Source organism: Oryza glaberrima, chromosome 10, assembly GCF_000147395.1.
Source record: "Oryza glaberrima chromosome 10, OglaRS2, whole genome shotgun sequence".
In the NCBI taxonomy this organism is placed as follows: domain Eukaryota; kingdom Viridiplantae; phylum Streptophyta; class Magnoliopsida; order Poales; family Poaceae; genus Oryza; species Oryza glaberrima.
The window spans coordinates 8,260,196-8,275,313 of NC_068335.1; the positions used below are offsets into that span (position 1 = coordinate 8,260,196).

The 15,118-nt window shown below is 45.7% G+C and overlaps 1 protein-coding gene across 5 annotated transcripts; it reads left to right on the top strand.

Moving 5' to 3' along the window:
• The first annotated feature begins 7,576 nt into the window (after nt 1-7,576).
• LOC127786370 (uncharacterized) lies at nt 7,577-13,187 on the top strand. Of its 5 annotated transcripts, none has more exons than XM_052313756.1 (5): nt 7,577-7,952; nt 9,728-12,132; nt 12,217-12,387; nt 12,467-12,764; nt 12,858-13,187. In XM_052313756.1, the coding sequence occupies exons 2-5, from the start codon at nt 10,814-10,816 to the stop codon at nt 13,062-13,064; spliced, it is 1,995 nt and encodes a 664-aa protein (XP_052169716.1). In that variant the 5' UTR covers nt 7,577-7,952; nt 9,728-10,813; the 3' UTR covers nt 13,065-13,187. The 5 variants fall into 5 exon arrangements, with proteins under 5 accessions (XP_052169716.1, XP_052169721.1, XP_052169720.1 ...); XM_052313761.1 differs by lacking the exon at nt 7,577-7,952 and having other exon boundaries at nt 7,962-12,132; nt 12,217-12,232; nt 12,347-12,387; XM_052313760.1 differs by lacking the exon at nt 7,577-7,952 and having other exon boundaries at nt 7,962-10,064; nt 10,155-12,132.
• Nucleotides 13,188-15,118: the final 1,931 nt, after the last annotated feature.

Here is a 15,118-nt window from a genome sequence, read left to right on the forward strand (position 1 = left end):
AATACCATATTTATACTACAATTAAGGCAAACAAAACAATTTTAAAGCAAAGCAATAATATTTGCGCCATATATAATTCATCATACACCAAAAGAAAGATAAATACTCCCTCCATTCCAAAATATAAGGCATAACCACCCCTAACCCAAAGACCAAGAAAATAATTATTATCATCTTGTAGTTTGGATCATCCTAATAAATACAATGCATGCATCCAATAGAACTAGAGAACATAAGAGTGGAGGATTTAAAAAAGTAATAATTTAATAGAGAAGGGGTCATAGTTAATTACCTACATGCATGCATGCCTTATATTATGGAACATCTAAAAAAGTGGTTGTGCCTTATATTATGGAATGGAGGGAGTATATGAGAAGACATACCAGCAGCGGCAACTACGGCAACCAGCAGCAACGTTTGTAGGCTCAATAGTTGAATGCGAACCGGAACCACGACCATGACCACACCCATGCCCTTGCTGTCCCTGTCCATCTATGTCCATAATTGTTGTTGTTGGCCACTTGTCTTGGCTTGCTGCTCTGTGCACTGTGCTCCTATCGGCTGACTCGCTGAGACACTGATTTGTTTGTTGATTCGCTGAGAGGAGTGAGTCTGATTGGTTGATTCGCTAGCGCCTAGCACCAGCGGCTGACGCCAAGCTGCAGCTGCCCGAGTAGGAGCCAGGAGCCGAGGTTGCGACTCGCGAGGAGGTCAGGAGGAGGAGTCGAGGAGCAGGACCTTGGGCGGCTCGCCGGTTCCGCGGCTGGACCTTGGCGATGGCGGCCTGGCCAGCTGCGAGCGGCGTCGGACCAGGCAGCGGCAGCTAGGCGAGTAGGCGGCGTGCAGTGCAGGTGTCGCCGGCGCCCCGGCGTGGCACGGAGGTGGAGTGAGTCGGCACTGGCGTCTCTCGGTGAGCGGGTGATGCGCGGAGAATGAAACGTCGCGTGTGCCGCGTGGGGTAGCGAGACAGAAGCCAGAAGGTGAAGCGGTGGAGTTAAAATTGTAAATTGGATATTTATGGGCTTTCTACTTATGGGCCAATTTGGCAATTTGTGAATATATATGGCCCAAGGGGGGTGTGGGGGTTGGGGCGATGCGGGCTGTAGCTGGGCCGGCCGCCCCATGCCGCCCAATGGGCAGTTCCGCCCCTGCACGCACCGGAGCGCCGCCGCTTCGACATCGTTGTCGTCCGGCCATTCTCGTCCTTCCCGAAGCAAGCCGCTATGCCAAGAATCTCGCCTCGACCACCTCTTCAAGACGCCTCAAGAACCCCAGCCAGAAACATCAAGAACACGGAGAACACATCCTTTTCTTCCTCGACGCCGATCCGAACTCGCCTCCATCGTCATCGTCGATTACCGCTGCCTCGGTGAGCCATTGTTCGATTCCTCGCGCATACACCATCTCCTTGACCTCACAACCCTCATGCATGCCTTCCTTTAGCAGCTCATCGTCCCGTTTGAGCCGTCGCCGTTCACCCGAGGAGGAGCGCCGTCGTCGAACCGTTCCAACCGAAGCCGCTGCTATCCAAGTGTGGAGATTATGGGTATCCCATACCCACACGGCATGGTTATCCGACTGATATAGGGGATAACTTATATCTATGAAATATGTAACGGATCATGACTTGGGTATTACGTTTCCTTGTATATTATGGAACGGCCTAAAGTCCTAGTTTGATAATATTGTAAAGTAGATTGGGAAACCGATATCGTATTGGTTAAGGTTTCTATCTTGTAATCCTGCCCCCCATCCTATGTAAGATGGGCAGGAGGTCCTCTAGGGGGCATGACACACAACTAGATCGTCAGATCAATACACACCCGGCAGATTCAAATCCCCAAACAGGAGTAGGGTATTACCTCTCATTGAGAGGGCCTGAACCTGTCTAAATCCTTTGTCTCCGCATCCATCCACTTTTAGGTCTCGAGCGCTACCCCTTTTTATTATTGTCGAATTCATGTTTCGATAGTTGGCGCGCCAGGTAGGGGTTCACCGAGTTTCCTGTCGACGAGTGCGATGGAATCAATCTATAGGCGTCGCTGGCATCGTCTTCGCTCGAGTTTCTTCGCTTCGGGAGCGTGAGATTCGCCACCATCGACACCACCTCCAATCAAATCTACATATCATCGTGCTTCCTGTGCAGTAAAGCAATCGGGGGCTTTGGAGCATCTGTTCATGTCTATCGTGCATGCATCTACAATGATCGGCACATACGGATGTATGGCTACTAGGCCAACCAATCACGCAAGTGTATTCTACTACCTGCATGTGCATGCATGCACGCATGGCAATCTTGCCAACCAATCAGATGGAGTCACCAGACTGCATGGCCGTATACACTACTACAAAAAGGCAAATAGGTGTCGCCACTATAGGTGCCGGCACACCAAAAACCAGCACCTATAATGCCTTCCCCGCCCATGCGCCCATCCCCACGCACCACATATTAAAAACCGGCACCTTTATCTCTAATAAAACCGGCACCTAAAACCTGTGTCTGAGAAAGGTGCCGATTCTAGACCCAAAACCGGCACCTTTAATTTTCTCCCTCCCACACTAGCCGTTGGCGGGCCCCACACATAGGTGCCGGTTTTAAGACAAAGGTGCCGGTTCTCAACCCAAAACCGGCACCTTTGTTTCATTAGTGTTTTTCATGTCCGACAGTGGGCCCTACACAAAGGTGCCGATTCTTGGTATTACAAGTCAAAGGTGCCGGTTCTCGAGCCAAAACCGGCACCTTTAATATTCTCCCTCCCACACTAGCCGTTGGTGGGCCCCACACATAGGTGCCGGTCTTTTGTATGACAAGACAAAGGTGCCGGTTTTTGGTTTAGAACCGGCACCTTTCTTCTAATAGCACGTTTCATGCCCTACATAAAGGTGCCGGTTGGGAAGACAAAGGTGCCGGTTTTGGGTCTAGAACCGGCACCTTTGTTCCAATAGTGCTTTTCATGCCCCACACAAAGGTGCCGGTTTTTGGTCTAGAACCGGCACCTTTCTTCCAATAGCACTTTTCATGCCCTACACAAAGGTGCCGGTTGGGAAGACAAAGGTGCCGGTTTTGGGTCTAGAACCGGTACCTCTCTTCCAATAGTGCTTTTCATGCCCTACACAAAGGTGCCGGTTGGGAAGACAAAGTTGCCGGTTTTGGGTCTAGAACCGGCACCTTTGTTCTGACAGCAGTACTTATACTCCATCCCTTGCCACTCGAGCTGATTATCCAAGAAGAGAGCGGCACCTCTCCTTCTTGCCCGATCAGCTCGAGGAGGGGAGGATGTTTTGCTCTATTTTTTTGTGGTGTTTGGTTGAAGATTGAAGCCTAAAGGTAAATATTCATTATTTCTCCCTCCGTTTAACTCTTTATTGTTGATTTAAATTGTCGTGTGCGTATGCATGTAAAATACGATATGGGTGTTGTTTTTAGGGATAATTCTTTTTATCTTTTTTGTGTCTATTGTTGGATGAAATGCTAAATTTGTGTTAATGTTTTCTTCCATCTACGTCATGGCCGTTAGTCAAATTAATGATTGTCAAACTATGTTAAGGCCACGGAAATATCCATTGATAGCTTGATTTATCTCAAATTTATGTTAGGGGTGCCATCGATCTGCTAGAGGAGGTGGAAGCGGGTTTGCTCGATTTTTCTTGGGTTTTGGTTGAAGATTGAAGCCTACAAGGTAAATATTCATTATTTCTCACCCCGATTTACACCCGCTCGTTGAATTGAATTGCCATGTGGTAATACATGTAAAATGCACTAGTCATTAATTTGTATGGATCCATAAGTCATTCATAGATCTGTTCTCGGGTGTTATGCTAAATTTGAATTAATGGTTTTTTCATCTATGCCATCATCGTTAATGTTTCACATTAGCCAAATATTTTTTCGCATTGACGAAAAATAGAATTTTTTTTTTATCTTTTCGTTAGCCATGACTATCTAGTTAAGGTGACGTGAGTGTGTGCAAAAACCTCAATTTTATCATAGGGTAAAATGGTCATTCCTCGTTGTTTTTATTCTAATGTGCTTGTAAATTATGAAATCTTCATTGTTTTTTTTCCTTCATGGTTTGTAATAAACGATAATAATCGCAGGTACCCATTGGATAATAATCGCAGGTACCCATTGGATATAATCGCAGGTAATGGTTTTTCCTTGGCGAGGAGGAGCAAGATGAGGGAAGTGCCAACAACTATCACGGGCATGATGCGGATGTCGGCTACGAGGAGGAGGAGGAGGACCAAACATGTGTCGATCACGGTGAACCTAATCTAGATCAGATGCTGCGCGACGGGGAGAGATTTGACACTGATCACAAGTTCACAACCATGGTGAAGGACTCCAAAACTCCAATTTACAATGGATGTAAGGCGGAGCACAGCAAGCTCCAAGTGGTCCTATTGCTGCTTCACCTGAAGGCGAGCAACGGATTGTCCGATAAGAGCTTCACTGAGTTGCTAGAGCTCTTGAAAGAAATTCTTCCTACGGACAATGTCTTGCCAGAATCGACGTACCAAGCCAAAAAAGTTATATGTCCCCTTGGTCTTGACATACAAAAAATTCACGCTTGTCTAAATGATTGCATTCTGTATCGTGGTGAATTTGCAGATTTGGAGTAATGCCGGGTATGCAAGGCTTCCCGCTATAAGTGTGGAGACGGGGATGATGAGGGTGGAAATAAGAAAAGAGTGCCGGTGAAGGTCATTTGGTATTTTCCAATCATCCCCGTTTGGAACGTATGTATGCAAACAAAAAGCATGCCAAGCTGATGCGTTGGCACCACGAAGAGCGTAAAAAAGATGGAATGATACGACACCCAGCTGATAGGTCTCAATGGAGAAAGATAGACAGGAAGTACCAAAAAGAGTTTTCTCACGACATCAGAAATGTGAGGATTGCACTAAGCACTGATGGCACGAACCAGTTTAGTAACATGAGCAGTCGTCATAGTACATGGCCAGTGGCTGTTATTATCTACAATCTCCCTTCTTGGCTCTAATTGAAGCGTAAGTACATCATGATGCCACTTCTGATTCAAGGGCCTAAACAACCTAGCAACGATATCGATGTGTACTTCAAGCCGCTGGTAGAGGATCTTCATACACTATGGACGGAAGGCATGCGGATGTGGGATGCGTACAAGCGAGAACACTTCACATGTCGGGCTATTTTGTTAGGGACAATAACAGACTACCTAGCACTTGGAAACACATCGGGCCAAACGGTGAAGGGCATGAAAGCATGTGTAAGGTGCATGGCCCAAACAGGAGGCAAGTGGCTGAATCACTGTCGAAAGACCGTGTACATGCGCCATCGGAGGTTCCTCAGGCGGGATAACCCGTACCGCCGAAATAAAAATGCTTTTGATGGGATGGTGGAAACGGATGGACGTCCAATTTTCAGAATTGGAAGTGAGATCTTGGCGGAGGTGAAGGATCTCAGAGTTGTATTCGGTAAAGGGAGCGGAAGCACTTGTGCATCCACATCGAGTGGTGAGACCCCTCTATTCAAAATGAAGTCTGTCTTTTGGGACTTGCCATATTGGGAAGACCTGGATATTCGTCATGCGATCAATGTGATGCACATGGAGAAGAACGTGTGCGAAGGCGTGCTCGGGGTATTGTTGAACACACCTGGCAAGATGAAAGACACTTTGAAAGCACGGAAAGATCTCGAAGACATGGGCATCAGGAAAGAGCTGCATCCTCAGGATAGAGGAAATGGCCGCTACTACCTACCTCCGGCATGCTACACTCTTAGTGCTACAGAAAATACGAGTATGTTGGAATGCCTGCGGGGTGTCAAAGTCCCATCCGGTTACTGTGCGAACATTAAGAGACTGGTTAGCATGAAAGATAAGAGGTTGGTTGGAATGAAGTCACATGACTGCCTTGTTCTTATGACGCAGCTGCTACCGGTCGCAATCAGGAGTATCCTTCCAGAAAAGGTCCGAGACCCAATCATCAAGTTGTGCCAGTTCTTCAAAGCGATAAACCAAAAGGTTATCGATCCGGCTTCATTGGGCAAGCTTCAGGAGGACGCGATTCTCAACCTTTGCCAGCTGGAGATGTTGTTCCCTCTCTCTTTCTTCGATATCATGGTGCATCTGATTGCTCATTTTGTGGAACAAGTAAAGATCTTAGGTCCAGCGTATCTGCATAGCATGTGGGCTTTCGAGAGGTTTATGGGCATCATAAAGAAATATGTCAGGAACAGATCGAGACCCGAAGGCAGCATTGTCGAGGGTTATGCAACAGAGGAGGTGGTCGAATTCTGTATAGATTACATGGATCTACAACCTATCGGTGTTCCTATGCCCCGACACGAGGGCAGGATGCTTGGAAAGGGAACATTAGGTCACAGGAGAATTTTCGCCCCCGATCGACAAACCATAAGACAGGCCAATTTTGCAGTGTTACGACAGTCAGCTTTAGTGGCTCCGTACGTGGACATGCACTTGGATGTACTGCACAGAGACAATCCCAGGAAAGGAGCAGCATGGCTCGCGAAGATGCATAAACTTCAATTTGGGAAATGGTTGATGGAGTACCTGACAACTGCAGACATCGATGGTGCCCTTTTTTCTTTATCTCGGGGACCATCCAACACAATCCACACATACCAGGGCTATGATATGAACGGGTATACCTTTTACACCAAGGCCCAGGACAACAAGAGTACAAATCAAAACAGTGGCGTGCGCATCGACGCCTACGATGACGGTGGCAACAAGCAGACTTATTACGGTTTCATAGAGTCAAACTGGGAGTTAGATTACGGAGCCCTCAAAGTCCCTCTATTCCAATGCAAATGGGTCAAAATTCCAAGGGGTTTGAAGATTGACAAGCATGGAACGATCATCATTGACCTCAATGATGTTGGCTACGAAGATGAACCATTCGTGCTCGCAAAGTCCGTTAAGCAAATATTCTATATCAAGGACCCATCACTCATGGGGCCACGTCATGTTGTACTCGAAGGCAAGCGAAGTATTGTCGGAATGGAGAATATCATCGATGAAGATGACTACGATCAGCCCGATGAGCCACCGCCACCCACAACGGATGTCGAGACGGAAAATGAGGCAACCGCTGAAGAGAATGACCTAGCCTTGTATGTACGATCTGATCATGCGGAAGGGATAGTAGTTAGGGTTTGAATTAATTCCTAACTTCATTGTACGGATTTGTATGGCAACTGTTTGATTTAAATCAGCAAAATTTGGAACATATTATGTGCGCTCTAATATTTAATTTCTTTTTTTACCCTTCATACTCTTTTTTGGAACATATTAAGTAACATGCCTATTTTATAGTGAAACGTAAATTTAAGAAAGAAATTGTAATTTATAATTAATACTGTATAAAGTTACATTTATATAACACACTTAACTCTACTTATTATAAAATTTGAAAATGTTTTTGCCTGTAATTTTTTAAGAAAAAAATTCCAATAGTCAAAGGTGCCGGATTTAGTGTTAGAACCGGCACCTATTAGTTGTAGAACCGGCACTTATCTCCTTTTCTTAAATACCCTCACTCTCTCTCTCCCTTATCCCTTCACTCTCTCACCGTCCTCACCCTCACCCTCGGCGGCAGTGCCGTGGGCGGCGGTGGCGAGCGCGGCGCGGCCCCCTCCTCACCCTCGACGCGGCCCCCTCCTCCCTCCTCGGCGCGGCGCGGCGCGGCTCCTCACCCTAAGCAGCAGCGGCGGCGGCGAGGGTGCGGGAGGAGAGTGGCGGCGGCCAGGGCTCTCTCTCCCTTATCCATTCGGCGCGGCGGCAGTAGTGTGGGAGGAGGGTGGCGGTGCGGCGGCTCGACGCGGCGGTGAGGAGGCCTCGACGGCGCGCGGCGGTGCGGCGGCTCGACGCGGCGGTGAGGAGGCCTCGACGGCGTGCGGCTGCGAGGAGGAGGTGAGCGGCGGCGGCCGCGGCAGATCCATCCCGACGGTAAGCCCATCCTCTTCTTCTTTCTCCTGCCTCCTCGACCTCCGCCTCCTGCTGCTGCTGCCAGGGGCTCTAATTTTGAGATTTTTTTTTTGTTTACACTGAATACACACATGCACACACACTATGCACAATTGCACATCAAACATACATACCATTTGAGTATGTATGTTTGAGTTATGCAGGTTGAAAATTTGAGTTATGCAGTGATGAGTTATGTGCTCTACCATTTTCAGACAAATGATCTTTGGAGTTAGATATTTTAGTGAGTAGGTTGAAAATTTAGGTCTAATTGATTGTTTGTCGTCGGAAAAGAAAATCTTATTACCATTTGCAATTGGTTGGATCAACCATTACAAGATAGGGCACCATGACCAATCTAGGCAGTCCATTTCCACCTCAATTGGCAGCAAAGTCTACTGAAGCGCCATGACCAATCCCTCCCTGCATGCAATCAGTTCTGCCTCCAGGGCACCACCGCATACCTGCAACATGCCACAATTTAGGAAATAATGAACATATAATTTTCTGCTTCAATCTAGGAGTTTTTTAATGTTACTTCCATAATTGTATTATGTCCTTGTTTTGCCTCTTAATCCTGTAGATGCTGCACTGAATCTCTCATTCCAAGCAAAAATGGCAAGTCTAGCATGGTAAACCAAGTGTCATCTATGATAAATTTCATTAAATGTGTGGTTCAGATTCTAAACAATCGAGCTTTATACATTAAAAGTGGCTCAGATTCTAAACAATCGAGCTTTATACATCAAGGGGACTATTTGCTCTGTATAGCAAGTTGAGTACGTATAGCAGTAAGTAAGCAGCTAATTGGAATGTTTGGGATGGGAATTGGGTCTCTGGTCCTCTTGTTGTTGCATCATTATTACTACTGATTTGTTGATTAATGACATGCTTGACCATTCGTCTTATTCATAAAATTTACTATTGGTTTATCCAGATTTGTTGCTTTAGACTGGGGTTTGGATCTGAAATTCCAAAGTTAGGGGATATCACAGCAGTTTCCTGATGATCAAATGTCTGTTTCAGTTTCCCATGAAAATTCTTATTGTTATTATGCTTTAAATTGCCAAACTGGTTTTAGAGTATTTAGCCATATTGTAAGGCTTCATAATTTCTGAAACTCTTATGGTGCTGCCCTGAGTCCTGACTATGATTTAAAATATATAAAACTTGCTTACTTAGGTTATATTACTAGTATTAATATGTTCATGCCCTTAGGCTTTGTTTCCATGATCCATGCCCTTAAAATATCTTGGAATGCACATCTGAACATTTGCCCAATCTTTCCAAACTGCCCATGTGAATATAACTTGCTGCTCGATGATGAAATTCATATGGTGGGAGATTGTGTGTGGCAGTATTTCATTTATTTGTGTGATTTGTGAATTGTGCCGGATTAGGGTATAAAACCGGCACCTATCTCCTACTATTTAATTACCCGTCCGGCCACCTACCCACTTCACCCTCTATCTCTCTTATCCACATGCTCTCTCCCTCACTCTCTTTTGGTCACTATTTTTGAATTGCCCTTTGTTTTCGTCTCTGTTTATACTGCCACACATAATCGATGACGACCTAGTACACCATGGCATGGAGGCCATGCAATTGGCAGCTTGCCATATTTTGGCGAGGAGGCCATTAAGCTGGCAACCCCGCCATCTGAGAGCAAATATGTTCCTGTTTTGTGCTTGTAGCAGTTTTGAGAGCACAAAATATCTTACACCATTAGTAATGTTATTATGCTCGATGATGACTAGATGGAACACGAAGAATTCGCCAGCTCCGAATCTGATGGTGAACATCATGCCAGCCCTAGCGCGTTCTTAAACTTAAATCAAGAGCATTCTGAAGGCAGCGAGGTAATTTTGACGTATATTTCACGCAAATTCCAACTCTAATGGACCATTCGAACTAATCAATTTGCAATTTCCAAGGAGGCTGGCACTTCCACTGGCGGTTCGAGCCGGAATTCGACCGTCTCATCTAGGAGGAAGCCTAGGGGTCCTAGCTCGATGCCGGATGGTCACTACGTTGTGACAGTGCTCACTGAAACTGGGTGGCCACACGAACCATCGACGGCGGTGACTCCCTATGGTAGGGCGTATGGATGTATCGTCAAGGATTTCATTATCATCAAGTATAGACATTGGAAAACAAATGATGTAACACAACTCGTCTGGACAGTGCCAGATAACCTGAAGGAAGAATGCTAGCGAAAGATGAAGCTGATATTCACCTTTCCAAAAGGCCAAGAAGAGCTAGCAAAGAAGGGAGCCCTATCGAAGATGTCCACATTATTCAGAAAGTGGAGGACTGACTTGAACGCGAAGTTCGTCCAACGCAACTGGACCCCGGATTTTGAGAAACCCAGGTATCAGAAGTTGGCAGATTACTGGGATGAGTTTGTGAACTGGAAAACATCTGAGGAGGCAAGAGAAGTGAGTGCCCTAAACAAGGCCAGCTCCGCGTTGAACAAGTATCCACACCGACTTGGCCTGAGCGGATATGCTAAGAATATCCCCAAATGGGAAGAGAAGGAGGAACAACTGCGCCAAGCAGGTATAGTTGTCGAGGCAGATGGATGGGGGACCCGGACAAAGCACTACGCGTACGCCAGGAAGGCTCAACTATCGAATTTAGGGGAGTTGGTCACTCTGGGACCTTGACAGCAAGAGCTGAAAGAAAAGATCACCGAGGCCGTTTCCTTAGCGTGACAGGGTAAATATGTGCCAGTAAGAGAAAATGATGAACTCACAGTGGCACTGGGGACGAAAGAGCACCCTGGACGCACGAGAGGCGTTGGTTCTGTTCCATGGAAGGAAGGGTTCCCGGATGATGCACACATGTATCGGGCCCGTCCAAGAAGACCCATGAGAGAAGAGGAGGCCGAACGTATGAGATTAGAGGTGGCCCGTCAGGTAAAGGAACAACTTGCAGTGTTGTTTCCCAATGGGTTACCAGGACAACAGGGGCAAGCTAGTGACCAAGTGGTTAGCCCGGGTGCCAAACGGAGCAGTTGTGCATCCGCAGATAACCCCCCTCCAGAACAGGACACGGCACGCTATGCTGTGGACGACATAACAACACATACTTCGTGCGCGCTCCATGTCCCTCTTCAGAGCAACATTACTCAGGAGATTGCACGCGGTGTGGCACATCCAATATGTGCAGGGCAAACAATACACGGTGTTCCAATGCCTGTAGGCCACTCAAGGGTTGAAGTGGAAGACGTGCCAAGCCAATTCAGAGGTTATGTGCTACAGTTTCCTCCGGAGGAAGGGGTTGACACTCTGGGCGCTGCTCTTCACAACTTGATCGTATGGCCCAAACGCTACATCGTTATCACGTCGAACGATGGGGCAGGGGATCCAGGCGACGGTGCTTCCAGCCCTTCAAACGGACGAGGTGCAAATCTAGCTCCTTCTCCGCCTCGACAAAGGACCTCCAGTCCACCTCATGAAAACACACCTAATGAACCACATCGTCCGGAGAAGTCCATGAGTACACCCCCACTCAGAAAAAAGACCCGAACACCAAGTGCATCACAGATGTCTGTTCCATCAAGCAAAGAGCGACTCAAACATTCCAATTCAGACTTAGTGTCAAAGCCATCAACATCGCTGCCTAAGAAGACAATCAACGCTAGCATCACTTCACTTTTTGGTCCTAAGAAGCCCGAGGAACCAAAGATTCAAATTCCTTCGCATGTCATCGAGCATTTCATCAAGTGCGCACCACCAAAGTCACCTAAGAAGCCTATATCGGACTTTCGGAGAATTCTTGGCAAAAAAGATATGCAAGCTCAGTCTAGGGAGTTGTACCTTGAAGAGAAAGTGTCCAAGGAAGCTGATTTCTGCAAGTCAGCTGGTTTGAAAAGCCTGGACAATCTAGATGAACTTGAAGAGGCCCCGATTGTACTGCGATTCCAACTTGGTCAACCGATGGTGCTTGACACGGAAATTGAATCCTTAGGAACTCAAGTGCATTGGTTGCATGAATGGTATTTGGAGGGGGCCAAAAAGGGTGTCGGGATGTTCGGTGCCTACTACACCGACGTGGATTTTCACCACCCCAGTAATACATGCTTTGTAGAATTTAAGGAACTCTTCCAGTTGTACCAAAGACGGGAATTCGATATCTGCCTCCTGCAATTGTGGTCATTGTGAGTCCTTTGATATCTTGTCGTCCTTAATCCATAGCATTCTACGTACACTCAGTAATTCTCAACTGTGTTCTCCTTTTGCAGGCAGTGCTCTTATCAGGTTAGATCCATGAACCATAAGATAGCTTTTCTAGACCCAACAGTTGTAAACTTTGACAAACAATGCACCTCCGAAGCTGAAATTGACCACTATCTCTTTGATGCCCTCGTCAAGCTTAATGGATGTGACCACATTTTGTTGCCTTACCTTTCTCAGTAAGTCACTATCATCGATTTCTAGTTATGTTTGCCCTCGACCCATATCAAGTTATTGATACATTGTCACTATGTGTAGCCATCATTGGATCCTCCTCGTAATCAACATCGACGACAGTTCGATTTACATATATGATAGCCTGAGGAGAGGGATAGACAAGTACCAAACTATTTTAAGTGCACTAAATAGGGCATATAAGAAGTACCGTAGGTCCGGAAGATCGTATGGGAGATACAAGATTGATGCAACTGAATTTCGGATCTTCGAACATAACTATATCCTTTGTCAACCAGAGGCCACCGACCTCTGCGGATTCTACGTCATGCGGTACATGCTATATTTTGTAGAGGATGGATACCATCACCGCAATGCTGAGGTATGACATGCTTCAGGTACCTAAGTCATAACATTGAGCAATTTTATTTAAGTACTAAGTAAATTTCTATGCGCTTCCATCCTTGTGTTGCAGAAATTGGGTCTCGATACAAGTGAAATTCTACCACACGTCTTTAAAGCTCTCACTGATGAGTTTTGCGGGTTCATCCGTCATCATGTCGTAGACCCAACTGGCGAATACAACATCAACAAGGCCCCACAACGAGTGCAATCTTCTACCCCTCCCCCTCGGGACCAAGCCGCGAAGAAATTAGCTCCTAGGAAAAGAAAAACCAACTAGCTAGATTTATGTGAAAAAAATGTATTTAATTAGTGTTTATGCATGAACTATGGAAGTGTACTTTATGTGTAATGCATTTGAATATTTGCTATTATTATGGATTCTATTCTATGTTTTCTATTACAGGCTCGATGACTTGAGGACAAGAAACTCTTAAAATCATGTGCTCACCCCATGTTGGAGGTAAAATACAATCGCATTTATATTTTTGCACTTATGAATTCTTAGATATTGCAGACTTAGGAATTTTTCAAATTAATGTTCACAATTTAGACATAAGAATTTTTGGACTTAAAAATTTTAGACTTACAATCTTTTGACTTAGGAATTTTAAACTAGGTATATTTTGAGTTAGGATATATATGCAAATGTTTAGGATTTAAAGATAACAATTTTTGGATTTACGAATTTTGACTTAGGCTTGTAGGTTTTTATATATTGTGATGAATGGCTTGTAGGTTTTTATTTGTTGTGATGAATGTGAATGTGAAAATGAAAGTGAAAGGTTGTTGAATGAGGAATGTGGAATGTGGAATGTGCATTGTGATTGTGAATTGTGATTGTGATTGTGAATGTGAATTGTGAATTGTGAATTGTGGATTGGATTATGGAATGTGGAATGTGGAATGTGCATTGTGATTGTGATTGTGATTGTGATTGTGATTGTGATTGTGATTGTGATTGTGATTGTGGAATGTGGAATGTGCTGTATGGATGTGGGCTGTAGGGATGAATTTGGGTTTATATGGAATTGGGGTTGAATGGATGAATTTATTGCAATTATTTTTTTTGACCCAACAAATAGGTGCCGGTTTTTAGGCTCGAACCGGCACCAATATGGTCCTAATAGGTGCCGGTTTTGACCTAAAAAACCGGCACCTATTTAACAGCCACGTGGCAATTTGGCTTAAAACCGGCACCTATTAGGACCATATAGGTGCCGGTTTTGAGTTCAAAACTGGCACCTATTTGACAGCCACGTGGCATTTTGCTTTAGAACCGGCACCTATTAGGACCATATAGGTGCCGGCACCTATTTGACAGCCACGTAGCATTTTGCTTTAGAACCGGCACCTATTACGACTATATAGTTGCCGGTTTTGAGTTCAAAACCGGCACCGATGACAAGTATCATCAGTGCCGCCTCCTTTGTGCTGGTAGGGAAAACCGGCACCTATAAGGGTTTCCGAACCGACACCTTTTATCCTTTCTGTAGTAGTGATATATGCATATGTATACAGATCTTTGTCAAGCACAAACCAAAGAACCAGATCACTAAGAAGCTAATTATTTAATTGGCAACGTTGCATCATCGACGGCTCCAATATTCCGATCGGGTTTGCTGTTCCAATTTGATATTTATTAGATTAATTTCTAATCGTTTATTTGATCTCCTGTTGTTTTGTTGTTTTAACACACCGTTGCTGAGTGCTTCTTTACTGCCTCCCATGCAGACGGACATGCCGCTGATTGAAACCTTGCATGGACGACGGCCAACGTGTACACAGGAGCATGCAAGCTCCGACCCAGCTAAGGAGATTGATCTGGCGAGTTTGATGGCTTAATCTCCGACTATGCAGGGTTTTTTCTCTTACAACTTATTGTTTTTTCATTAGATTGATCTCTAAATATCAGATTAATCTCTTGGTATTTTCTGCTGTTTGCATGTAATGCCACGGCACTACTCTTGCCGAGTGGTGTTTTCGCTTGCACGGCTGGCCTATTATGTCGCCGCTGTTGGACGTCTACGACTTCACCGCCGGCCTGCCTCCGCCGACTAGTGTCCTCGCCTATACGGTTGGTTGGTCACACCACCGTTCGTGGGCGTCCACGTCTTCACTATCGGCCTGCCTCCGTCGCCGCCGACTGGTGTTCTCGTCTACACAGTTGGCTGGTCACACCACCGTTGATGGGCATTTATTTACCTACACCGCCGGTCGCCTCAGCTGCTTGCATGGTTGGTGCTTTTAGTGCCATCGATGGACTACTTCGTTCCCACATCGGCTACTTCTGCTGTCACCGAGGGAATATGAAAAAGCTAAGTCATCATTTAT

What these genes read in the sequence shown, in the direction of transcription:
- LOC127786370 (XM_052313756.1), top strand. Translation starts at nt 10,814, where the DNA reads ATGTATCGGGCCCGTCCAAGAAGACCCATGAGAGAAGAGGAGGCCGAA. An exon ending in CTCCTGCAATTGTGGTCATT is followed by an intron (nt 12,133 to 12,216) that starts GTGAGTCCTTTG and finishes CTCCTTTTGCAG; the next exon opens with GCAGTGCTCTTATCAGGTTA. An exon ending in TTGTTGCCTTACCTTTCTCA is followed by an intron (nt 12,388 to 12,466) that starts GTAAGTCACTAT and finishes CACTATGTGTAG; the next exon opens with CCATCATTGGATCCTCCTCG.